This window comes from Amblyomma americanum, chromosome 8, assembly GCF_052857255.1.
Source record: "Amblyomma americanum isolate KBUSLIRL-KWMA chromosome 8, ASM5285725v1, whole genome shotgun sequence".
NCBI classification, from domain to species: Eukaryota; Metazoa; Arthropoda; class Arachnida; order Ixodida; family Ixodidae; genus Amblyomma; species Amblyomma americanum.
In genome coordinates this window covers 60,313,191-60,340,909 of record NC_135504.1, presented here as the reverse complement: position 1 = coordinate 60,340,909, position 27,719 = coordinate 60,313,191, and the positions used below count along the sequence as shown (strand labels likewise).

Sequence of the window (27,719 nt, the reverse complement as noted above, 5' to 3'; positions counted from 1 at the left end):
AAGTCATAGCCAGAATGCCAGCCCGCTTTTAAAAAGACCTTAGTTGCTGAACATAGGCAATTTCAAAGGCAATTACGACGTTGAGCACAAGGACAAATTTTTGTCGCTGCGCTCAATGCCAGAAAGGGGAGAACAAAGTTTGCTCATTGTAACAGTGGAAAAGAACGCGGATGTAAACGATAAAAACTGCGCGACGAGAGCGCCACGCTACCAGGTGTGAGGGATGTATCGTTCATAAGCTGTTGTTATGATTCACGCTTTAGGCAGACACAGAAAGCTTGTATCCTCCATGGAGGACTCCTCGCCCGATTGAGCACAGCAGGATTACTGTAAACTTGAAAAAAGCCTGGCGTTCAGCTGAGCTTAACCAGACCTATCACAGCTGCCATCAGCATGGCGGTACATTAAGTTCGCTGTGGATTCTCAGTACTTTTTCAGCTGCTTGCCGCCTTCCACTATAGCCAGTACAACTTGGTCGTGCCACATGCTTGGGTGTGCTCTCGACTTTCGTTCCTTTTCTCTTTCTCTCTGCCTTTCTTTCTCTTTCTCTCACTCCCCACGCACAGTGTAGCCAGCCGGGTTCTGCCTAGCTTACATCGTTCCCATTTTGTCGCTGCTTTTGCCAAAGGTTTTGCCCAAAGGACATGGTCGGTTGTGCGACGTAGCACCCCTTCGCTCAACGATCATTATATCGCGCAGGACACAGATTCGGCTTCACTGTAATACATTGAGATCCCAGTGGCCTGCGCTTTTGAGCTGACACACGCATCGAAAATCATGCTCAGACATGGTCGCCACTCGTGGCTGCTTAGTTAACTTTGGTGAATAAATGACCGAAATTCGTTTTGAAGGTAACGGTCAAAGTTTCGGTTCCAGCGTGATATTCGTTGTGTTGTAAATTTGCATACGTATATGGCCACATGAGAAGCCCTGCGCTTCGACCGCTCAGTATAGGAGGACACTAAAACTGCTCGAGCCCTGCTGATCCTGCGCTCGGCACCAGACCCCCGGTACCTCGACGACGTAATGCGTACACCGGTAATTGCCTGATTTCGCGTTAAAAAATAAAGTGCAGAACCGAATTAGCTTATAATGTCTGGAAAATAATTACGGTGACATATATACGATCTCAGCAATTTAGCTCGAATGTTTCTGACAGCTCAACTAACACAAATAAAACTTGCAAAATTTGTGCGTACCATCAACGATCCGAGCTTGAGAACATCATGTAAAGATCCAGGAACTTCGAGGAGCCGGTGCACGTATGGAACGAGAGCAGGAACTCTGCGAGCAAGCTCACAAAAGCGAAAATTTCTTGGTTACATCAAGCTTCAGAATGAACCTGCTGGAATGAATTGTGCGTAGAGCGATCATACCTGCGTGCGCAAAGTAGAGTTCTTTCACACGAAGAAACATGCACGAGAAAAAAAACAAAGGTGTTTGCAACTATGTAGGGCGCCATGGCCGAGAGGTTTGCATGAAAAGTAATACAAAGAGTGTTAACTTATAAACAGTGTTGGCGGTAACGCGTTACAGGTAACGGCGTTACCGGTAACGCGTTACTTTTTTCGGTAACTTAGTAACGTACTCGTTACCATTTGGGAAGTGTAGCGGGTAACGTATTTGCGTGAACATTTTTCGGTAACATTACGTGTCACGTTACTAGTTACTTTTTGTTTCAATTTCCCCCTACTCCGCTCCCCCCACCGTTTTCAGAAAAAAAAGCGCAGAGCACCTAAAGTGATGTTGCAAATGAACAAACAGGTGCTCTCGATGACTTTTTTTTCCGGCTCGCAAGCATGCCAGAAGACACCTGCCCTTGATGACGCACCCTGCTAAAAAAGTACAGAATAACCATAAAGCACGAAACACGTGCACGAACACGCATTCACTCACTTGCCTTCACCTACCTCCTGTTCCCGAATCGCTCACACACACAACTTTCTACAGTGTGGAAGCGTGCCGAGCATTTTGGAACATCATATTTTTCAGAAGTACTGTAAATTTGTTGAGACTTCAGAGATGTTTTCTTTGTGAAGTTAGAATTGATGATGAAGTGTCATATTGTGTTTAATGTCACATTCATAAAATGGCTTCACCATATGCCACAGTGTTAGAATCCATCACATATAACTCTACAGGCAACTTTAGGCCCCTATAACATTGCTAAGCTCCTGCACCTTTGTGCAAAGCAATTTCCTTAAATCAGGATTTCGCGCAAAATCGTTGTTTGGGCTAGAAGTTCTATGTGAAATATGAGCTTTATGAAATTGTTATCGTGAGTTCTTAGTGCGAAGACGCACTAATTAAAATTTATGGCCATGGACTAACGGCAAAGTAACGTGCGGTACTTTTTTTCGGTAACGGTAACGGTAACGCGTTACTTTTTTATGTAGATAACGCAGGGCGGTAACGCGTTCATTTTTTCTTAGCGTAACGAGTAACGTATTTAGTTACTTTTTTTTGGTAACGCCTACAACACTGCTTATGAAGCACTGTTTTCCACAAGTTCCACGCTGCGTTTTCAGACTCTGTACTTTGGTGGCGGTGGTTTCAAATATTGGTGCCATAGAGAAGGAACGCTCTTGATCATCATGCGATCAGCGCCTATAGACGCAGTGTGCGAAATATTTTTGCTGCACTTTAACAAACTAGTGACAACATAAAGCACAAAGACGGCGAACTGTAGCTTTCATAATATTAACCCAGCATCTCGTCCTTGGTCTTCAGTGACTATTAGAGCATGGACATTTGCAGTCGACTCAGAATTTAACCCCATTAAAATGCGTTAATGAAAGCTGCACAATTGGGTCCTCTCATTGAGGAACGTAGAATAGATTGACTGTTTAGGAAACAATGTTCGGTAATTCCGCTGTGGAAATTTCTTTAGACAGTCTACAGGCTGTCTGTTGACTTTTGTCTATAAAGTCTATAGACTGTGTATAAATGGACGCCAAAGAATAGCATGTAGGCAACGCAAATCCTAAAGACAGTCTATAGACTATCTATAGATTTATGACCATACAGTTTTAGTAGACTTTTGTCGATATGCAGACTGTCAACAGACAAAAGTAAATATCTATAGGAAGGCAATAGAGTCTATAAAATCTATAGACCATCTATAGAATAGCTTTAAAAGAAAATAATTTCATTTGCAAAAATTGAGCGGCCAGCTATCTTTTCTATTACTCGCTAAGAACCAACAAAGAGGGAAATACGTCTACCACATGGATGCCATAATACCAGAAATTAATACGGGACTAATGCATTCTAAAACTTGTATCCTTAGACAATCTACTTATCTGACTTAAGAGTGTGTCACTTTTCCTCGAAATTCCAGGCGCCGCACACAGTTTTTTTATGCCAACGAAGAGACCGCATGCATTTACCACGGAACACCGCGCTCATATTGTAACAGTTGTTACACTGAAAAGGAACTGCAGCGGCTGAACGAGGGCACCAGAGAAACGGACCTACACTTCAGCGTCGTCTACTTCTAGAGGCTGCGATCTTTTTCTTCTTCTACTTCCAATCCTCGTGTCACTGCCCCCTCTTCAGGAGCATCGCCCCGATGCGGTGTTACCGTCAGACCGAATAGCGGGGAGAAAAAGTGTTCAAGAGGTACACCACGAGTCTGCCATCAGCCGGAAAGTCACTCGGGGGGTCGCTCGTAGTACGGCTTTATTCGCACCACATTCACAACGTCGCTGCGCTTGCCGTTGTGCGATGAACGAGCTGGCGAGGCTGGTGCAACTTCGTACGTTACGTCGCTGAGGCGGCGGACAACAAGGTAAGGGCCGAAGTAGCGGCGCAGTAACTTTTCGGACAGCCCGCGACGACGAACGGGCGTCCAAACCCTCACATAGTCGCCTGGGTGGTAGGTAACGTAGCGGCGTCCAAGGTTGTAGCGGTCAGCATCGATCTGCTGCTGACGGTGAATGCGGTGTCTGGCCAGTTGCCGTGCTTCTTCCGCGCGCTGAACATAGGTGGCGACGTCGACAACAAGTTCACTCTCACTGTCAGGGGGGTCCACGGGTAGCATAGCATCGAGGGGGTTGGTAACCTGTCGACCGAAGACTAATTCGAACGGAGTGAACTGCGTCGTCTCTTGCTTCGCGGCATTATACGCGAATGTTGCGTATGGGAGAATTTCGTCCCAGGTCTTGTGCTCGATATCAATATACATGGAAAGCATGTCGGTCAAGGTCCTGTTGAGGCGTTCTACCAAGCCATTTGTCTGCGGGTGGTAGGCTGTTGTACGTCTATGGCTGGTGTGCGTGAGCTTGAGTACAGCCTGAGTGAAGCGGGCCGTAAAAGCAGCTCCACGGTCAGTAATGATAGCTGCAGGAGCGCCATGACGCAGGACGATGTTGTGGACGAAGAAGTCGGCGACTTCAGCAGCAGTACCGTTTGCAAGTGACGTGGTCTCCGCGTATCGGGTCAAATAATCTGTCGCGACCACAATCCACCTGTTTCCTCTGGTCGACTTCAGAAAAGGGCCGAGGAGGTCTATGCCAATTTGCTGATAAGGGGTCTTTGGTGGTGCTATGGGCTGCAGAAAGCCGGCTGGCTTCAGAGGAGGAGATTTGCGCCGTTGGTAATCACGGCATGTTGTTACGTATCTACGCACGGATGGGAGTAAATTGGGCCAGTAATACTTAAGCCGAATCTTTGCCAGTGTGCGACTAACCCCCAAGTGGCCGGCAGATGGTTCATCATGACAAGCGCTTAAGATTTCGGAGCGTAACTGGGATGGCACAACAAGCAGAAACGTCTCTTTGTTGCTGTCAAAGTTGCGCTTGTAGAGGACTCCACGCCGCAGAATGAAGGTCTGTAGTCCACGGCGAAACACACGAGCTACATGAGAATTCAAACCCTCCAGATACTTAACGAGTGGCGCCAACTCAGAATCTGCTCGTTGAAGCTGCGTCATACGGGAGATGCTAATGGCACAAACAGGGCAGTCTTCGGGGATGTCTTGCGTAGCCGGTTCCACGGGCGCTCGTGATAAACAGTCCGCGTCCTGGTGCTGCCGACCCGATTTACAGACGACCGTAACGTCGTACTCCTGCAAACGGAGGCTCCATCTGGCCAACCGGCCTGGAGGGTCTTGAATGCTGGCCAGCCAGCATAGCGAGTGATGATCGCTGACAACACGAAACGGTCGGCCGTAGATGTAAGGTCGAAACTTACTCAGAGCCCAGATAACGGCAAGGCACTCTTTTTCGGTCGTCGAATAGTTCCATTCCGATCGAGAAAGTGTGCGGCTCGCGTAGGCGAATACTCGCTATGCGCCGTCCTGCCACTGTACGAGGATCGCTCCGAGGCCGACATTGCTGGCGTCAGTGTGGACATCAGTCTCTGCATTCTCGTCAAAATGAGCTAGTATTGGTGGACTTTGAAGGCGGCAGCGGAGTTCCTCGAAGGCTGCGTCTTGGGCACTTCCCCATACGAAGGGTGTGTCATCTCGAGTCAAGGCAGTCAATGGCTCAGCTAGGCGAGAAAAATCTAACAAAGCGGCGGTAATACGAGCAGAGGCCCAAAAAACGTCGGAGGGCCTTCTTGTCGGTTGGGCGTGGGAAACTGGAGACGGCGGAAGTCTTGTCGGGGTCTGGAAGAACACCTTGTGCGCTGACAACATGTCCTAAGAAACGGAGCTCCTCGAAGGCGAAATGGCATTTCTCTGGCTGGATCGTTAGTTGTGCAGACTGAAGAGCTTGAAGGAGAATGCGGAATCGCTGCAAGTTTTGTTCGAAGCTAGACGAAAAGATGACCACGTCGTCCAGGTACACAAGGCACGTCTGCCACTTCAAACCAGCTAAAACAGTGTCCATCATGCGTTGAAATGTGGCCGGAGCGGAGCAAAGTCCAAACGGGAGCACCTTAAATTCGTACAGACCGTCGGGTGTCACGAAAGCCGTTTTCTCGCGGTCTCGCTCGTCCACCTCGATCTGCCAATATCCGCTTTTCAGATCTAAGGAAGAGAAGAACCTGGCGTCCCGGAGTCGGTCAAGGGCATCATCGATCCTCGGGAGTGGGTATACGTCCTTTTTGGTAACAATATTCAGTTTCCTGTAATCAACACAGAATCGCAACGTGTTGTCTTTCTTTTTCACCAGGACCACCGGCGACGCCCACGGACTTGTTGACGGCTGTATAACGTCGTCTGCAAGCATTTCATCGACTTGCGTCCTAATAGCTTCGCGCTCTTTAGGCGAAACGCGGTATGGACGCTGACAAAGTGGTGGCGTGGCCGAATCGGTGACAATGCGATGCTTGGCTACCGGCGTACGTCCGACCTTGGAGCTCGCCGCGAAGCAATCTTTAAAATCAAGCAGCAGCGACGACAGAAGCTTCTTCTGATGAGGTGACAACTCCGGGTTGATTTTAACCTTCTGAAGGGCGTTACTTGGTGCGGCATCGTCGTGAAGATTCACCTGTACGGGGCACAGATACGGCAACCTATCCACGTCGTCGAGAAAGGCGACGGCCGTTCCCTTGGCGAGGTGCTGAATTTCGTTCGTGAAATTCGTCAGAAAAACTGAGGCACAGCCGTCATTCAGTTAAACAAGACCGCGCGCGATAGCCATACCCTTCTCGAGCAACAGCGAAGGGTGACTGACTGTCCGCAATACCTTCGTAGTCGTGAAACGAGTCGTTCCTCACTAACACCAGCACACTGGACCGTGGTGGCCGCATTACGTCGTCTTCGACTATACGCAGAGCGTTGACTCCTGGGCCTTCTGTGTTACTGTGCGCCACGGCTTGCTTTGTCGAAAATGTGACTCGCGCCTCGTGTAGATCGATCACAGCACCGTTTGCCTGTAGAAAGTCGAGGCCCGGGATCAAATCTCTCGAACACTCGCTCAACACGACGAATTCACCCACGTAGACGAAACCGCGCATGCCGACTCGGGCTGTGCACCTTCTGGCCGGGCTAATGAGGTGACCTCCAGCCGTGCGAATGCTAGGGCCCAACCATGGTGTCAAAGCTTTGCTCAATTCCTGGGCGAGGGTGTGGCTCATCACGGAATAGTCAGCGCCAGTATCAAGTAAAGCGATGGTGTCAGTTCCGTCAATCGTCACACGCAAATCAGAAGTAGCGCGTCGGATGCTGTCGCTACCCTGCCCCGGTGAGGAATCAGCGTATCGGTATATCGGCGGCGGAGGATCTTCAGTTTTCCCGACAGCAGCGGCCTTGCCTCCGGAGACCGCTGGAATTAGTTTTCCCGGCGTGGACTGGGCGAACGCCGCTCAGGGTAGCCGGCGTCTCGGCGAGGGCTTGGGGAACGGTAACGCAGCGGAGATGACGACCTAGGATCGTAGCGACCGTATGTCCCAGGCCTCTGATGGGCCGACAGATGAGCTTCAATTTCGAATGGTCGTTTGCCATTCCGAGGGCAAGGGTCGTCGGGCGCGAAACCACGCAGACCCACTCGGCGGTACGGGCAGGCCCTGTAAAGATGTCTCGCCTCACCACAGTGGTAGCAAAGGGGCCGCCGGTCCGGTGCACGCCACACTTCACACAGGCACACGGGAAAGACCAGACTGCTGCGCTGCGTGAGTCGCTGTATTCGCGTTGTAGCCTGGCGTTGGGGCCCGGCAGAGGACAGATGCATAGGTTGGTCTGACCTCAGTCTGTCTTGGGATCTCAGGCAGTTGTTGCTGCTGTGCTGCTAGGCGCACCTTGTCCCAGACGACTTCAGACAGCGATGTAACAGACGGCGCGCTGGGAGGCAGCTGGAGGGCCTGTAATTCCTCCCTGACGATCGACCTGATTAGGTCCCGTAAAACGGCCGCATCACTCCCTAGCGGCATCGAAGAAACAGCGGGCCCAAGCGTGCTTACATCCCGATTGTATTGCCGGGCTCGTTGCAGGAGCGTCGTCTCCATGGTAGTCGCTTCCGTGAGGAATTCGGCAACAGTACGCGGTGGACTGCGCACAAGACCGGCGAAAAGTTCCTGCTTGACCCCGCGCATGAGGTGGCGAAGCTTCGTCTCCTGCGCAATGGATGGGTCAGCACGCTTGAAGAGGCGCGTCATGTCCTCTACATACATGCGAACGCTTTCGTTAGTCCGCTGGTTAGGGGAGCGAAGCGCAGCTTCAGCTTTCTCCCGGCGGTCTGCGTTGGGGAATGTAGCCATGAGATTTTGGCGAAATGTCTCCCAGGTGGACAGGTTGCTCTCGTGGTTCTCGTACCATGTCCTAGCGGAGTCCTCGAGCGCAAAATACACATTATGGAGCTTACGGTCGTCGCTCCAAACGTTGTAGCGGTCGACCCGCTCGAAGGTGTCCAGCCAGTCTTCCGCATCTTCGTACACGTCGCCGTGAAAATATGGCGGTGTTCGCGGCGTGTGGTAGAGGATGGGCGCCGGGAACCTACTGTCTGTGGCCATTTCCGGTGGGACCGTCGGTCGAGGCTGCGTCTTCCTCGTCGGGTTGTCAAGAGGCCCGAACTCAGGTGTCTCACCGCGGAGGCGGCGGCTTGGGCGCTGATGGACCGGTGTGAGTGCCGTCTTTATCTCGCAGGCGTACGCAGGTCGGGAAGCGTACCCCGCACCTCCACCAGATGTGTAACAGTTGTTACACTGAAAAGGAACTGCACCGGCTGAACGAGGGCACCAGAGAAACGGACCTACACTTCACCGTCGTCTACTTCTAGAGGCTGCGATCTCTTTCTTCTTCTACTTCCAATCCTCGTGTCAATATTGTCATGTATGACAAATTTTTACGCGTCGTCAGCAAGGCTCAAATGCAGCCACCCGCTGCGATAAGCACGTGAAGTGTATTTGCTTGCGTTCGGACGGGGTTGAAAGGGGCACAGAGTGTTGAGCGCGGACGAGGGTTGCCCCTGGCATCCGAAGGGCCCGTATTTTGTGAGTGTGCTGAGCGGGGGAGAATGATTTTGTTTATGAGATTCTAACGTGGCAGATCGACTGCAGGCTATGAGAGACGCCGTAGTGAAGGGCTCCAGAAATTTCAACCACCTGGGTTTTTTTACCATGCACTGTCATTGCAAAGTGCATGCGCGTCTAGAGTTCCGCCTCCACCGAAATGCGACCGCCGCGGTCGGTATCGAGCCCGCGTCTTTCGGGTCAGCAGCCAAGCGCCATAACCACTGAGCCACCATGGCGGCTGCAAGACAAAGAGGAAAAGAAAAAGGCTGTCCGCAGTTCACCCGCCGAATTTCTCGTATATGTGTGTTATGCAAGTGTAGCACAGGGAAAAGCCAAGAAAAATTTTGAAGCTTTTTGTATCCTTAATAAAATTGACAACTCACCATAACGGCTTTCACACTCCGGAAAAAAGAAATAGTTTACACAAGCAGAGACTACAGATGTGAAGAACTGAACGTGAGTTCCTAGTGATGTAATCTTTTTCCTTTTTCTTTCGCTTCCGGTGCTTGTCGTACTGTTCTCGAGCAGAAATCATGCTCTCGATGTCACCAGCACCGGCTTGTGTGTACAAATGCCTCTAGTGTGCAAGAAAATTCAGTTGAAGCCCGACAATGGTAGTGTCCGCTCTCCCTAGGGCCGTATATTCTTTTGTTTTTGTGCTAGAAACGTGTCTGATAGCGCTACGCTGAACGTCTTTCTTATCATCGAAGTTTTTAAAATAGCCCTCACAGCAAACACTAGGGTGGCGCGTTTTCTTAATAAATATTTAAACTAAGACTTTTGTAGTCAGCGGCAAAATAAATGCGGTTCTTATTCGTGTTTTGCGATTGGATGATCGATATAAGGTTTTTCTCTCATTGTCCGGAGCGATGACGTTGTTAAAGTGACCATATACCGTTGGAGTTTCTATGGTGTAATAGACGTAGCGAATCAGAGATTTCATTTACGAATTCCACGGAAGCGCAGTCATCATTTGGCACAGAGAAAACGCTGGCAGTTTCCCGAAGGGTAATCTGTCTGCTTTGAAAAATGCATTCAGTGTCGTTTTAAGTGAACAATGTAGTCTATTCTGACGGACATTCACTGTACTCACAACAATCTATGCAGTGACTCCAACAATAAGGCATAGTGTTTCTCATTTTGTTTTTACTTTTTACTCTGGCAAGGATAGTGGTATGCTTAGCATAAGAAAAGAAAACTTCTTTGGCACGCGCTAAACAGACATAGTGACTGAGACACGTTCGACTTGGTGCAGAATTTTATTTCAAACGCTGCTGTGTCTTTCCGCCATGGCGAAGCTCGCAGATTCTACGTGAGTGATTTGATCACTTTCTGTACACAGCGTTTCGCTTGGATCCTGCAAAAGCAAAGAAACAAAGCAAAGAAACAAGGATTCTTCAGCCTGGCTGCTATCTACAGCTGATAGCGTCGACGATTTCTGCCACCGGGTGCCACTGCCGTCCCGATTCCTCGCTATAAAAGCCGCCGACGTGGAAGACGACACTTTGGCAACAGCGGTAGCGACCCTGGCACATTGGCTTACTTTCCCCTGTTCTACGCAGGTTAGTCCACGCCTTGTAACATTCGCTCTTTAGTTCATTTCGTGTTGTCTACTCTACCGCTGCTGCCACTCGAGTCTGCTTCCCTGTGTTTCTGTGTCCTGTTCTAATGGCAACTGTAGACATCTGTTGCTCATGCAATGAAACTGTTAGCTCAGATAAAATGTCTGCGTCATGTGGCGAATGTAAGGGGCTTTTTCACATTGGGACATGTGCTGGCTTATCGGATAAACAATATACGAAAAAATTTGAATCGGCTAAACAAATGTGGACTTGCTCTGCATGCAGAGTTGCAGGAAAGGATAGTGAAGGCTCAAGCGGGAAGTCGTCAGCTGATGAACTAACGGATATAAGGTCGCTTTTAGCGAACATAAGTCAAAAGTTGGATGAGTTGTTGCCGCTCAGAGAGACTGTGCCAAGCATTGAGCGGTCGGTACAACTAATGTCTGATAAGTATGACGAGATGTTGGCACGATTGGCTGTGCAAGAAAAAGACACGAAAGAAATCCGGAAAAAGGCTTGAACACCTTGTGAACAAAGCTCCCACGCTAGTGACGATGCGAGAAAGAAGTTAGAGGCGGATCTAAATGAGCTGGAATGAAGAAACCGCAAGTTAAATCTAGAAATTCACGGTGTTAGTGCAGCTGACAACAAAAATTTGCTTGAGAAAGTTAATTCTCTTGCCACATTGATTGAGGTCCATGTACTTAGTGAAACCGATGTCACTGCCATTCACCGCCTTCCATGCAAAGCCGGCCGCACTCCTGGTATAATTGTGAGGTATCTCAGGCAATCTGTTCGAGACCTATGGCTGGACAGCCGCTCGAAGCTGAGGGAAAAGAAATCCAAGGTGTTCTTTGAGGAAAACATGACCAGTTACAACCGGCAACTGCTTCGAGAGGCTAAAGACTGGGCGAAAGTAAACGGGTACAAATTCGCGTGGCACAGGAATGGAAAGATCTTGCTGCGAAAGACCGAGGGCGATTCTGTGATCGTAGTGCGTCACAGATCAGACCTTCCTTCCTGAGCCTGCTCTTTGTGAGCGTACTGAAGTTGATCTTTTCCGCTTAAAGATGGCTACTGATAGTCCTTTCTTTCCGCATGAGGTAGATAATCTTGTCTCAAATCAACATGCTGGTTCATTGAAGTGTCTTCACCTTAATGTCCGTTCGCTCTATAACAAAGAAAGAGATATAGATGACTTTATCAATAGTTTACATTCTTTGTTTGATGCTGTAATGCTCAGTGAAACTTGGTGCAGAGATGGACGTGACGTGCCTAAGTTTAGACATTATCAATCGTTTTGTGTGAACCGAACAAACCGCCGTGGCGGTGGTGTTTTGCTGTTGTTGAAAGAACATGTAAGTTGTGAATTGCTTCCCGACTTTTGTGTTTGTTGCGAAGATTTTGAAACCGTAACAGTTCGTGCGAATGAGTACATATTTTTTGTTTGCTACAGGCCTCCAAATGGAAATGCTCTTCAGTTCCTTTCTTTTTATGAACAGCTGCTGTCTTTTACTGCAGAAAATAGCAATTACTTGGTGTCCGCTGGTGATTTTAATATCGACACGCTGACCCCTTCTATACCACAAAAGACTACGTTAAATATTTTAGCTTCAAATGGTTATGAAAGTTTAATTCTTACGCCAACAAGGATTACATCCGAAAGTGAAACATTGTTGAACTTGCTCATTACGAATGCTGACATTGAACATGCTACTGCCGGGGTGATGTCACACGATCTTAGTGATCACCTTTCAGTATTTCTCTCTATAAGAAAACACAACTTTAGAAAGAACAGGAAGCTTGAATATATCCTATGTCAAAATATTACTCAAACACGTCTAGATAGCTTCAGAGACGAACTTCTACGGTGCGACCTTAAACAAATTTTAGAAATAGATAACGTTGAAATCGCGTACGGCAAGCTTATTGATGAAGTCTCTCAAATATATAATAACCATTTCCCAGAAAAAAAAAACTCAGGCTCGGTAAAAAATTACGGAAGACATGGATAACCCCCGAATTGCTAAAACGAATTAATTATAAAAATTCACTCTATCACAAGTTCGTCAAGACTAAGCATCCAAGTACATTAAAGGAATACAAGTCATATAGAAGCAAGCTAAATAAGGAACTAAAATTGCATAGGAAGTCCTATTTTCATGCAGAATTCGAGGGTTGTTTGAACAAACCTGATACCTTATGGAGAAAGTTAAATGATGTCTTAAATCGTCGAAAATCAGTTCCGCGAATACAAACTCTAATACTTGGTGGAAACGAAGTATCAGGAAGTGCTCTTGCAAATGTTTTTAATTATAACCTTGTAAACATTTCTGGCGGTAGTGCTTAGTCTGATATTAGTGAATTTATACCAAACAGAAATTCATCTTCACTCTTACTTCACCCCTTTACTGAGCACGAGGTGACATCAGTTTTCCTTTCACTAAAAAATAGATCAAGTTGCGATGCAGAAGGCATGCAGGTTCGCCCTATCAAGTATGTGCTTGATATCATTTCCCCGTACATTACCTACATTTTTAACCTGTCCTTGTCAAGCGCTATCTTTCCTAAACGGATGCAAATAGCCAGAGTGTCGGTATTGTTCAAGAAAGGTGACGTTAATGATACTAAAAAATTACAGACCCATTTCTATATTACCTGTTTTTTCGAAGGTACTAGAAAAACTAATACTAATGGAGGTTTCGAAGTTTTTTGACAAACATAGCCTAATTTCTCCAGCCCAGTTTGGATTTAGAAAACGACGGTCTACAGAATTAGCACTACTTCATCAAAAAGAATTTATTTTATCGTAATTTGAAATTAAGAACATTGTCCTTGGTATTTATATTGATTTTACTAAAGCATTTGATTGCATCCTTCATTCGGTTCTACTTGATAAGCTTGAAATCTACGGTATTCGAGGGCCCTGTGGAAGCCTTATAAAATCGTATCTTGATAATCGCTATCAATACGTTGATATAAACAATAGCCGCTCAAATTTGAAACATATCACCAGCGGTGTTCCACAGGGTAGTATTCTTGGCCCGTTCCTGTTTATTGTATATATAAATGACTTAGTAAATATCTATAAAGATGCGAAATACGTAATGTACTCAGACGATGCGAGTATATTTTTTTCATCACCTGACATTAGTAGCCGCGAGAATAAAGCTAACACTGCTCTGAAAATTCTTCATTTATGGTCAAAACAAAACTGCCTACAAATCAATATAAACAATACAAAAGCAATAATCTTTAGGCCCAAATCTAAGCAAATAATCAGTTCCGTCAACCTTGTCTATGACGATGTAAACATAGAAATTGTAGATAGTTTTAAAATACTTGGAGTTATTTTCACACAGAATATGCTTTGGGACATGCGCATAGAAACGATATTGGGCAAATTATCTCCTGTAGTTGGCATGATGGTGCGGCTGAGACCACTACTACTTTACAGAATCAAGGTTCTTGTTTATAACACCCTATTTTTCTCTACACTTTATTACTGTCAGCTCGTGTGGGGTACCACATCACGTACGAATCTGGAAAAGATACATATACTTCAGAAAAAGTTTTTGCGAGTACTATTTAACATGCCTTACAATGCCCACACATCAGACTTATTTCCGAAAGCAAATATATTACCCGTGTTTAACCTTTATCATTACAAGTTAAGTCAAGCTTTCAAACGGGAGGTAAAAGAGAATTTACAGTTTCTTCATGAGTTATCTAATCTCACAAGGAACACACATTCTTACATCACAAGGTGTACGGAACAGTGGAAGGTAGTCACTCCGCGTGCCAATTATTCTACACAAAAGATATCATACACACTACCAACATTTTTAAATTTTTTTCTGAATCAAGTCTTGATATTTATATACCTGATGTACAATCTTTACGTCTACACTTTGTCACTCAATCTTTCTTAAATAATTGAAGAGCGTTTTTCAGGTAATTTGTGTTTTTGCGTTTATTTTTTGTGCAAATTTCACATGTGGTCTCAATCGCTGTTTGCCTTGTAAAGGAGGCTGCGGGCTCTAGTCAAGTCGCTTGCCTCTAAAGCGACTTTTACTCGCAGTCCCTCCATCACTGATGGAAATAAAGAAGTTATTATTATTATTATTTCTGCGAGAAACCTTAGACTTTTACTCACATCACGTTCGTTACAAGGCTGCTGCCGTCCTTTCCGCCATAATCGCTGAAGAGCGTCGCTGGAGAGCCCAGGTTGGTTTACATTAGTTCGCATCTCTCCTGCAGCAAATATAGAAAAAAAAATAAACGCCGAGTATCTCCGCTGCTTGTTCTGTACATTTCACTATGTAAAGCGCTGAAGAGCACTGAAAATATATATCAGATTTGATTTATGTAGGAACCTGGAATGAGAGAACAAACTGTGGCTTAAGTGAGCAATTTTGGTTTGTTACGAGAATGCTGTGTGTAAAATATAACTGATCTTTTTTATTATTATAGGCATCATTTTTTTAATTAGTCGCTTTTCGTAAAGAAGCTAAATATTTGTATTTATTCGATTTCACGCCTCATGTAGTTGTCGTGTTATACACAGACGTGACGTGCCGCTGAAAAATGCTCTGTCAGAGAACTTTCAGACCGAAGAGCTGTGCAGTTCTTTGAAGTTTATTCTAATACTGGGTGTTTCACCTAAGCTGTTTTGCAGATTTTAAAAGTAGACCGCGTAAGAAGAGCGCTTTAGGAGCATTAGAAGGGCCACAAACGCGAAAACTATCCGGCGGTGTCAGCGGCGTCCGTGTGAGGCCTGCACCTGCTCTGAGGTGTTTAGGGGATTTGCCCCTCTCCACCTGTCACCTGTTAACCATCTCTCCCTCCTCTTGTAGGTTAGAGGCGGGAGACACCGGACGAAAAAAGACAAAGGAAAATGAAAATGACAAGGAAGTAAATTACGCTGAGAAATGGAGGCCTTCGTGCAAAATATACAGCCCCCTGAAGAACTCTCTGTGCATGAATGAAACTCGCGGGACTTAATCATTCTGGCATTGGTCAGGAAGAACAACCAGGATCCCGCAAGCCCCGCCGTTGGGTTTATTTGAAACAGCCACCTGCCAGTGCAAGTGGTGCGTAGTCACTTAAACGCAGCGCTTCTGCACCGGCCGTGATATGATTACATGCGGCCTTCTATGAATGTGACACATATTGCATAGTTGCGTATTTGAAATTCGAATGGAATCACAATTAAGAGAAATAGGGGAGTGAATGACAATTAACACATGACTGGAATTGAATTAGAGCTGACTGAAGTCTGAAATAATAATAATAATAATTGGTTTTTTCTTGGGGAAAGGAAATGGCGCAGTATCTGTCTCATATATCGTTGGACACCTGAACCGCGCCGTAACGCAGGGGATAGAGGAGGGAGTGAAAGAAGAAAGGAAGAAAGAGGTGCCGTAGTGGAGGGCTCCGGAATAATTTCGACCACCTGGGGATCTTTAACGTGCACTGACATCGCACAGCACACGGGCGCCTTAGCGTTTTTCCTCCATAAAAACGCAGCCGCCGCGGTCGGGTTCGAACCCGGGAACACCGGATCAGTGGTCGAGCGCCCGAACCACTGAGCCACCGCGGCGGGTTCTGAAAGAAGGATGATATTGAATTCCCTCCGCATCAGTTCAACTGAATGACCTAAACGTTTTTTTTGCTTAGCATTGTCACCGGTATAGCGCATCAGAATACAGCTAAGGCGTGGTAACTAGTACAATGGTTAGATAATATTCAGTAGTTAACTTTTAGCGATGTTTGGCGCAATCGACGAGTCATTTTATTACACTGGAGGGGTTGCTTTGCCTGCAAGCTTGTCGAAAGTGGATGTGTTTTGGCGGGATTTAGCCAGACTTTGTTGTGCTACCGCGCCGTGGGTAACCACGTTTTAGAAATTCTAAAGACTGATATCGATATTACTTACGATGGACTACACATATCTCAATGAAGAAGATGACTAACAGTAATAGTTGAAAGTCAGCTGCTCATTATTAGTTAACCAGCCTACTGTTAGCACGTCTTAGCTGTTTTCCGATGCGCTACACCGCTGTCATTGTTATGTGGAAGAAAACTCTCTTGTAACTCAAGATGCCTCTTTTTAAGAACTGCAGAATACTTTAGGTCAAAACACTCGATCGATATAGATAAAGCTTAATTTGCGGTGTTGGTTTCCGCGACTGCAAAATGTTACGTTTCGCGGGAAGCAAAATCAAAAATTTCCTTGAGCAATTCGCACTGAATGAAAGGACAGCTAGCAGATGATCATCGTACGTAAACGGGCACCTTCTAGAATGCACATACACGCCTGACAAATAATCCGCTTCCCGCATGTCTACGTGTACGACGTTGGAAGACCTCTTTAGGGAGACGCAGAAAGTGCTGCCATTCATTTTTAACGGGAGCCAAACATCGCCTTACATGCCTGAAATGATGCAGGCAATTTTTGCATACGTAAATTTAAAAGCTTACATTGCGCAGTACACTGTAGTTAGTTTCCACTCTTTCTTTGCTCAAAGTCTTCATTTTAACAGCGTCATATCATGCTGCATAATTTTTAGTGGCTTTCTCACCCTCACGCTAGCGTCCTTGCCCAAGCTCAGTGACTGATTCCTCCACTCATTAAGCAGTGCTTTCGGACACACAGATAACATGGCGCATCAGCTTTCCGGTACTTTATGGTAGACCTAATTGATCGAAGACAACGGTCATCGAAACCTAGAAATTAAGAGGTCGTGAGCTCGGATCCCACCGGCGGCATGTGGATATTTTTCTTCTGCGTTTAATCTCCCAGTGATAAAAATGCCAAAAAGAAAAAAAAACATCCCCTATGCTTCTTGGTTTCGGTACTGTTGGCTTCCGTCATTTATCTGATTAATAAACTTATGTCAAAACTCAGCTAAACATACGTTATGTCAGCTTTGAGCATTTTTATTTTAATTTTTTTCGTTTCACAAAAGCAGGCATAACGCAGCGGTAGTGGAGGATTCTGGCGGCCATCTCCAGAAGCGTGAAACATCTAGTTTGGCTGCTTGCCGGCGACGGATATCTGACGCTCATACATGTTAAACAATTAGCCTCTTTCCCACTCGCTTTGCCATACTACTTGTAGCAAGATGCTTTTGGCTGAGGTTTTGGCGGAGAAATATTTGAGAAAGTAAAAGGACAGTCGGTAGGATTTCCAGTGTTCAAGCCTACCAAAGTGGAGCTAAACCAAACAATCTGTATTTAACACACTACAAAATGACAATTAGGAAACATCAGAGCCTATTTCTTGCAATAAACAGAAAGCAAATAACCCTAGCTGTAAAGTAGTAGTGATTAATTATGCACCGCACAATACAATCGTCTAAATAAAAAAAATCTGGTTGTACAGTAGAGGCCGTAGACAAGAGGACGTGGTCACTAATGCAAGGGCACCGTCTCCAGGAGATTTTTCAGCATTGCCGCTAAATATGTGGGGTAATTGGACGCGTCGCAAAGACGTCATTTGATCAAATTAGTATTCTTGCGAAGACAGTAGGCACTATTTCCTCCTTTGACATAAACCTGTTGTTTACATCCACTCTCCAAACAATGTGAATCAGTGCATCCTAATCCTCAGACCTAGAAGAAAAAAAAAAGAGCTTACGCAGCGTCGTGACTGTAAATGAAAACTGCAAGTATTATGAACTGCAATGCTAATACGGGACTAATGCCTGCTTCCGCGTTAACCCATTAGCGGCGAACATTAGCCTTAGCAGGAGAGAGAAATGAGTCATGAAGCGTATACCGATATGGTAAGGAATGAGGCTGAAAAGTTTCAGAAAAAGAAAGGAAAGAGTGCATTTCTGAAGCACGGTAATTAGTATGTAAACACTTGCAGCGCGTTTTTCTGCTACTTGGAGTGATTCCATTCGGTGAGCTAGCGACCTGATTTAAAAAAAAATAGAAATCGAGCTGGCCAATTTAAAGGCAGGCAGCCTAAGATGTGCAGGAGTTATTACCTGTGACGGCACTTATCACCAGGGCGATGAGAACAGTTGCAAATACAGAAAAGAAGCTGCTCCAAAGGTAAGACAGCCGGAACATGAAGAACGTCTCTTCCGACCTGCAAACAGATTGAACATTCAACCTTGGCGTTAACTCAGCGAAAATTAACCTTCGTTTCCTTCACACCAAGGTAAAAAGAGATGCCCCGTAATGAAGCGGCTAAGCGTCGCAAGCTTTTAAAAATACTGCTACGGACGCTGGGAGGACGACGAAGTGGTTGGTAACGAAGACGACGCTGAGGTGCGCGTGGACGGAAGGGTGGACGTGGCTGTCCCTGTTCCCACAGGCGGGCGTGGTCTCACTGGGCGGTGATTGTTCGTATCACTAGCTTCTGATTGCTTGATTGTCTTTCGCTTTTGCAGGGCGGTTGCAGGTCGCTAGGGGCGCATGTCGACGTCCTCTCCTGGCCAGGGGAACTCCCCCTGGTGGGCCAGCCTGCCCCTAACCAACTCCCCCTGGACGCCTTCTTTCGGGGTGGCGTCGGCACTATTCCCGTGGCCTTGGTTCCATCGGATGGTGGCGCCATTCGACTCAATAACCCGGATGCGGTTCAGACTGCGCTACAGGCGATTACGCTCACTTCTTAAAAATCTGTGATGTCTGGCAGTACGGCAGAGGAGGCGTGGTGTGCAGGGCGGCTGACCAGGCCTGCATCATGGATTTGTTAACGTGCACAGCGTTTGGAAGCGAGTCGGTAAGCGCATTTATACCGCCGCACTTGGCGTGCTCTAAAGGTCTGGTGCGAGGGGTTGACCCACGCCTTAGCCCTAAGGAAACGCTAGAGAAACTATCCTCCGCAGGGGTGATTTCTGTACATCGGTGCACTCGGGTCGTCGAGGAAACAAAACTTCCAACTGAAACGGTAATTGCCACCTTTGCGGGTCTCTCCTGTCCATCTGAGTTGAAGGTGTGGCCCCTGGTTTTCAGGGTCGATCCGTATTCTTCAAGGCCACTTCAATGCCGCAACTGCTGGAGGTTTGGCCACAGCGCGAACGCCTGCAAGTCGAGCTCAAGGTGCAGTGTGTGTGGTGGTAATCATGACCGTGAAGGAAGGTGTTCAAAAGATGAGATGTGTTGCTTGTGCAGCGGTAGTCACTTCGCCACATATTCTAATTGTCCTGCAAGGGCTGAGGAGGTTAAAGTGCTGGAAGTGTAAGAAAAGCGCCGGTGATCAAGGCGCGAGGCTATGGCTATTGTTAAGGACAGGACGTACGGGTACTCAAGTGTGGCAGCACGGCAGACGACTGTGGTCGTGGATTCAAGCCTGTCAGATGCGATTGCTACAGCGGTTGAAAAGGCAATGGCCAAGGTCATGGATCGGCTAGTGAATTCAGTAACAGAGTGCATATCGCAAGTCATGGTGGCGCAAATGACCTCTTCAATAATGACCTCCAAGGCTGCGTTGAAGTCATCCGTGGATCCTGCAGTACCTACTGAACTCATTGCGGAGACGCCTTCCCTTGTTTCAATGCAGCCGCAAAAAGAGCGCACGCCTCCAACTCATGTACCTGAAGTCATGACCGGAGCAATTGATGGGTGTGTTGAGCTGATGGAGCTCGATGCTCGAGCTCAGAAACGTAGCCGGTCTCCTTTGGCCGTTGCTGGTCCGTCTAGCTCCCCTCAATCCAAAACAAAAAAGAGCAATTCAGGAAAATCTGGTCACCACAGCATTTTGGAAAAGGCAGTTGCTGCTGCAGATCTCTCGGCAGAATAGGGTCTCTGAGAGTGCTGCAGTGGAACTGCCGTTCCATTCAATCAGCTTTCACTGATTTAGTAACTCTTTCAAATCGATTTTCTCCTCATGTCATTGCGCTTCAAGAAACCTGGTTGTCGAAAGAGTTTTCATTTCAAATGGAACATTATCGAATTTTTAGAATGGACCGCCCATCAAGGGGGGGGGCGGTTTGCTTCTGCCTATTTCATCCAGATTCTGTCACAAGGCACGATTGGCGCTTCAGCGCGTGGACGCTGATTGCGAAATTCAGGCAGTGGATCTTTCAGTTCCTGGTTTCCATCCCATTACTGTCGCAAATGTATATTTTCCATCTGGGGTTCATGACACACGGCCATTAGATTCCTTACTCTCTGTCAGCAGATCACATGTGTTGCTTGTTGGGGATTTCAATTCGCATCACTTGACTTGGGGTTATCGAACAGACCAGTGCGGCTTGCGTTTATGGGATTGGGCTTGTGTGAATAACCTAAACTGTCATAACTCGGGTTTTCCGACCTTTCTCCGTGGGCACTCCCGATCAGCATTGGATTTAACGTTTTCAACCCCAGGGGTAGCAGTTTCCTCCTGGACTCCGGTTGACTCTGCAACAAACAGTGACCATTTCCCACTCACTTTTGACATTGTGTGTCCGATGACTTCTATCGGCGGATTCAGTTGCACCCTAGTTGATTACAACAAGTTCAAAAGTTCACTCAGTTCAGAGCTACACTCTTTGCCGAATTTGTCTCAGGAGAGCAGGGTGTTAGGCTTATGCTCTATTTTAGATCGGGTACGGAAGCAATCAGAGTTTACAGTGTGCGATAGCATAGGCACTTCTCAGAGCCCTTGGTGGAATGCAGAATGTTCAAAGGATTATAGGCGGCGCAAGGCAGCCTGGAAGAAACTTATCCATAATCAATGTCCCCGGAATTGGATCGATTATAAGTTTCTTGCAGCTATCTTCAAGCGCACAGTCGCAAGGGCAAAAGAAAAATATGATGAAGAGAATTATGACCATCTATCAAAATCTAATAACAGACAAGCCTTGTTTCGCTTTGTGAGGTCAAGGAACAGGCTGCCACCGCCTAACAACATTCCCTCTAATGTGCTGACTCCAGTAGAGCTTGCCAGGGCATTAGAAGAAATTGGCAAAGACTTGGAACACCGTTTTTCGGCTGCGCTCTCACGCCCACAACTGCTTGGGAATCACTATGATGATTTCCTTAATGTCTCGGTTTCTGAGCTCTCCCATGTGATAAATCGGTTACCTTCTGCAGCTCCTGGTCCTGACCGTGTCACCTCTGCGATGATTAAAATACTGTTCGACGAATCCCCCAATGCTATATTGGAGCTGGTAAATTACTCTATTAGAACCCCATGGATCCCGGATGTATGGCGTGTTTCCAAAATTATCCCGGTGCTTAAAATGCCAGGCGAAGGGTTGGTCTTAGACAACATTCGACCAATTTCATTGACATCGAATCTGGTGAAATTGGTTGAACGCGTGCTGTATGGACGAATCATGCTCATTATTACTGAAAAGGGACTACTTAACCCCCTTCAGATTGGTTTCAAGCCTGAGTGCTCTATATTTTGTGCACATACTGACCTCGAAAGCCGTGTCCGACTAGCGCGCCGGCGTCGACAGTATGCTGCGCTGGTAACTCTAGACATCTCGAAAGCATATGACAGTGTCGAACATGGGCCTCTGATGTAGAGACTACGGGCTCTGGGCTTGCCAAGTTATTTTGTGGAATGGGTGTCAGCTTTCCTGGCTGACAGAGAATTTTATTGTTGTCAACGCGGAGTTTCTACAAGGAAATTACATCAATCTAGAGGTGTGCCTCAAGGTGCAGTTCTCTCCCCTGTTCTATTCAACCTCTTATTCAGCTCGATTCCGACTTCCCCTGACGCGACTACGTACTTGTATGCAGACGATATAGCTTTCTTTTGCTGCTGCGAGTGATTTACATTCTGTGTATATGGTTTTACAGTCATATTTAAATTCCCTTGACCGATGGTTATCTGAATTACACTTAAATCTTAATGTAAACAAGTGCGCTTTGTTACCTTTTCCGGTTACTCAACAGGTACAAATTTTATTGTCTTATCGTCATCATGCCATTCCTCAGGTATGTTCCCTAAAGTATCTCGGGGTAACTTATGACTCCTCTCTCTCTTGGCGGTCACATATAGATCAGGTTGCTGCGAAAGGGATTCGGGCGGTAGGCCTTCTGCGAAGGATGAGTAGCTCTCGCTGCGGTATGCGCAGACATGGTCTTCTGCTGATTTACAAAATGTATATCCGGCCAATCTTGGAATTCGGTTGCGTTTTATTTTCTGGAGCAGCTGCATACAAACTGCGCCCACTTCTGCTCTTAGAGCGAGAAGCTCTGCGCCTGTGTTTGGGTCTCCCTAAATACGTGGCAAACAATGTTTTGTATCTGGAAGCGCGGGTGCCGTCTCATACTGCAAGGTTTCGCCTTTTGACAGTACAAACGTTTTTAAATTTTTGCGACTCGGAGCAGCATGCATCCGAGTTGATCTTCCTAGGGCAGCGAGCGGAGTTCTTGGGTGTCGGATGGTCTCGCCTTCAAACTCCCCAAATCTGTTTCGTTGAATCTTTGCTGGGCCCACTCAACGTGCGAATACCTGAAATTGTTCCGGTGCGGTCCATCCCTGCAAATGTGTCTATCATCTACGATGACATTTATCCATGTAATGCAAAATTACTGCCTTTCTCATGGTTAAATGGTATATTGCAGGATTATTTGTCGACCTTCAGCTCACATGTTGCAATTGCGACTGATGGCTCGGTGTGTGCAGAAAAGGCAGGTGTAGGTATTTACTCCCAGTCCCTTGACTGGTCTTTTTCTCTCCGTCTCCAAGATTTCACTCCTATCTATCTGGCTGAGTTTCTAGCAGTGGTTCTCGCTCTGCGCAAGGTACCAATTTCTTTATCAGCAGTAATAATAATTACGGACTCGTTATCTTTATGCACTTCCCTCTCGGCATCCACTGAATCGCAGCTCTTTCGGATTCTAAAATTCCTGATCCCTCCACACATCACATCAATTCGACTTCTTTTGGTTCCTGGGCATAGGGGTCTTCTATTAAATGAATCAGCTTATGCTTTAGCGAAGGCAGCCCTGAGTGGACCGATTGTTGACCCGCTTCCAAAAACTGTTTACATCACGGTGGCACGCTTTCGACGGTACACTGTAATGAACGAATTGGGCGCATCAGCGCTTACTTCCTTAGACGACTTCCAGCATCTACTGTTCCCATGGAGAAGCTCAGTCTGGCGATCGCGCAATCGAAGTTTCCTTCACGAGGCTTCGTTGCCGGGTGCCGCAACTAAATTTTTACCTATACAGGCCTGGTCTGGCGATCTCCCATTGTGTCCGTATTATGCGGAGCCGGAAACAATAGAGCACTTTCTTCTTTTTTGCCGTCGCTACTCATCGATTAGGAGGCGACTATTAGAAGTTACAATACAGAATCTCAGTTTGCGCCTGTCTTCTGCGGTTGTTCTGTCTCTTGGCGCTTCTATGCTTGGCCATACCAATGGGAATGTTTGCTCTGCCGTTCAAAATTATCTCCTAGAATCAAAACGTCTACCATCATGAACTTTCGACCTGCCCATCCCATTATCTGCTTCTGTATTTCGGTTTTTACAACCACTTATAGTAATTCCTACCCCTTCTTTGCCTAAATTTTAGTTTGTATGACCCCCCTAACCTCCTGCAACCACCTCGGCTACGGAAACTGTGCGATCCAAATTTTGGTAGGTCATCCCATGCTTGCCACATGCAACTGGTCATTTAAATAGTCACCGCCTGGTTATGGCCAATCCCCCTTGTTGGTATGTGCCATTGTGTGGGGGTCAACAACAACAACAACAACTACTCCAAACCATCGGTTCCTTGCGTAGCAGGTTACCTCTGCTCTTTCTACTGCTGCTTCTAGCCGCCACGTATCATTTGGTGGAGGTTGCTAAATTCGATCCCCGACCTCAAGCTGGCTCTCCGTCGTGGCCGCCGTCTCGCCAACATGTCTACCGAGTCCGAGCCATCTCCCTCTCCGTCAACACCGCCAGCGGTCGTCGTCGCCCACCACCGCGAACCGGGCACGTTCTGCGGCACAGACGACGTTGATGTGGACGACTGGCTGGCCCTTTACGAACGTGTCAGCACGCACAACAGGTGGGATCCAACGCTGATGCTCGCTAATGTGATATTTTACCTGACCGGCACCACGAGAGTGTGGTTCGAAACCCACGAAGATGACTTGACCTCATGGGACATATGCAAGCAGAAGCTCCGCGACCTCTTCGGAAAACCCATCGGCCGCCAACTCGCCGCCAAGAAGGCACTCGCGTCCCGCACCCAAACGTCCTCCAAGCCATACATAGCCTACATACAAGACGTCCTCGCCTTGTGCCGTAAAGTTGATAAAGACATGTCCGAAGCAGATCGAGTTGGCCACATACTGAAAGGCATTGCCGACGATGCCTTTAATCTGCTTCTATGCAAAGACTGTTCCACGGTCGCTTCTGTTCTTGAGGTGTGCCGCCATTTCGAGCAAACCAAACACCGGCGCATTTCTCACCGTTTTGACCGGCTGACGAACACTGCTGCTAGCTCCTCCTGTGAAGATCTGCCAACATTGTGGCAGCCTTCCGACCCGGCCAACTTAACCCGTATCGTGCGCCGCGAACTGGAGGCATTGACGCCCGCTGTTTCTTCCTTGCCACTGCCGGACAACACCTTGGCCCTCATCCAAGCCGTCGTTCGCCAGGAGGTTGCGAACTTGGCCGTCCCTTCTCCTCGCGTCGTGGACAACGCTCATGCCAGCCCGGACCCTCCAGTGATCGCAGCTGCCACTTACAGTCGCAGCTTCTCGCCTCGGTACCGATATCGCAATCCTGCCGAATGGCGTACCTCTGATGACAGGCCGATCTGTTTTACCTGCTCTCGCATCGGACACGTCTCCCGTCACGCCGCAGCCCTTCTCCTTCGACCTCCCGCCATTTCTCGGAAAACTAGCCAATGCAGCCCCCGGAGGTGACGCTGCATCATTGACCCGGCCTGAAAATCCTCTCTTGACCCCCTCTGCCCAACGTAATCTCTTGAATGTTCTCGTGGATGGTGTCCCGGTCCTTGCCCTCATTGATACTGGCGCCCAAGTGTCTGTCCTGAGCTCTTCTTTGCGCCGCCGTTTGACGAAAGTTTTAACGCCTGCCGCCATGTCCACGGTTCGCGTCGCCAATGGCAGCCCCGCTGCCGTGATTGGAATGTGCACTGCGAGAGTCAGCATTGCCGGGCGTCATATACCCGTTCTGTTCACCGTCCTGACCCGGTGCCCTCAGGACATAATCCTTGGCCTTGACTTTTTAACCGCCCATTCAGCTCTTATTGACTGTTCCTCAGGCCTTCTTCGACTGGATCTGCCCCTGTGCAATGACGACTCCACCAGCTCACCTCGCCTTCAATCCACCGAGTTTGCCCGTCTCCCGCCACAAACTACTGTCTACATCCCTCTGTCGCCTTCTCCTCCCGTCCCTGATGGAGACTACGTCGCCTGCCCTATCACCGCTGTGATCCTGAATCGTAATGTCCTCTTTCCCCATACCGTTGTCCACATCACCAACAACTGCACCTGCCTCCCTGTCCTCAACTTCAGCCTGTCCCCTCAGGTACTTCCGACCGGCATTTCCCTTGCTGATCTGTCCCCATTGACCGATTGCACAGTTTCTGTCCTGGCTCCTGACCCAACGACTGCCGTCTCCAATGTCCCTACATCGCAACCCTCCCGTGAGGACTCTATTTCCCGGATGATCGCGGCCGATCTGCCCTCTGCTGATTCTACAGCTCTTCACAGCCTTTTTATCCTCCTACAGTGATATTTTTGACTTTGGGCACCGTCCCTTGGGTCAAACCTCTGTTGTCGCCCACCACATTGACACCGGCGAAGCCCGCCCTATTCACGGACGGCCCTATAGGGTCTCCCTCGCGGAGCGCCGTGTTATTCAGGCAGAGGTGGACAAGATGCTGGCCCGCAACATCATCGAGCCTTCGAGTAGCCCTTGGGCGTCCCCTGTCGTGCTTGTTAAAAAGAAAGATCAAACCTGGCGATTCTGCGTCGATTACCGCCATCTGAATGCCGTCACAAAGAAAGACGTCTACCCTTTGCCCCGAATTGACGACGCTCTCGACTGCTTGCACGGCGCCAGTTACTTTTCCTCCATCGATCATCGCTCAGGGTACTGGCATATCGCTGTCGATGAACGGGATCGGGAGAAAACCGCCTTTGTCACCCCGGACGGCCTGTACCAATTTAAGGACATGCCTTTCGGCCTGTGCAATGCCCCTGCGACCTTCGAGCGCATGATGGACTCCCTCCTGCGCGGTTTTAAGTGGACGACATGCCTCTGCTACTTAAATGACGTGATTGTTTTTTCGTCCACATTCCAAAGCCACCTGCATCGCCTTTCAGCCATCCTTACCGTCTTCCGCCGCGCTGGTCTTCAGCTGAACTCGAAGAAATGTACCTTCGGCCGCCGTCAGCTCAAGGTCCTTGGCCACTTGGTCGATTCTGCTGGGATCCAACCCGACCCCGACAAAGTCCGCGCCGTGCGTTCATTTCCTACTCCGCGCTCCTCCGGTGATGTGCGCAGCTTTCTCGGCCTATGTTCCTATTTCCGCCGGTTCATCCAGAACTTTGCGGAAATAGCCCGACCTCTTACCACGCTCCTCAAGAAGGACATCCCGTTCTCTTGGGACCCCCCCCCCCCCACCCCCCAAGCTGACGCCTTCAGAGCCCTTATCAGTGCCCTCACTGCTCCACCTGTGTTGGCGCACTTTGATCCTTCAGCCCCTACGGAACTTCGGACCGATGCGAGCGGCCATGGCATTGGTGCCCTACTTGCTCAGCGGCAACGCAACAAGCTTCGCGTTATTGCGTACGCTAGCCGTCTCCTTTCTGTGTCAGAGCGCAACTATTCTATCACCGAGCGGGAATGCCTCGCTCTGGTTTGGGCTACTGCAAAATTCCGCCCTTACTTGTTTGGGCACCCTTTCTCTGTTATCACGGATCACCACGCCTTATGCTGGCTTTCTTCGCTCAAAGACCCTACTGGCCGGCTGGGGCGCTGGGCTCTTCGCCTTCAAGAGTACACATTTTGTGTCGTCCACAAGTCCGGCCGCTTGCACCAGGATGCGGATTGCTTGTCCCGTTACCCTGTCGATCCGCCTTCCTCCAACGAATGCGAGGCTGACGCCTGCGTCTTATCCATCTCGGCCTTCCGCAACATTGCGCAAGAACAGCGCTTGGATTCGTCGCTACGTTCCCTCATCGACCGCCTCACTGCCAACCGCTGTGATGCGTCCCTCGCCCCGTTTGTGCTCCATGAGAACGTCCTCTACCGGCGCAATATGCGGCCTGACGGCGCTGACCTCTTGCTCGTGGTCCCTCAACACCTGCGCAGCAGCGTCCTTGAA

General features: G+C 48.0%; 1 protein-coding gene across 1 annotated transcript in view; it reads right to left on the bottom strand.

Moving 5' to 3' along the window:
- Positions 1 to 13,990: 13,990 nt before the first annotated feature.
- The window catches only part of LOC144102417 (sodium-dependent multivitamin transporter-like), a 52,775-nt gene continuing 39,046 nt past the window's right edge, over positions 13,991 to 27,719 (bottom strand). The window contains exons 13-15 of the mRNA XM_077635697.1: positions 18,458 to 18,561; positions 14,617 to 14,714; positions 13,991 to 14,002 (exon numbers count right to left, since the gene is read on the bottom strand). Coding sequence (XP_077491823.1) covers positions 13,991 to 14,002; positions 14,617 to 14,714; positions 18,458 to 18,561 — 214 coding nt within the window. The remainder of the gene's footprint in view (positions 14,003 to 14,616; positions 14,715 to 18,457; positions 18,562 to 27,719) is intronic.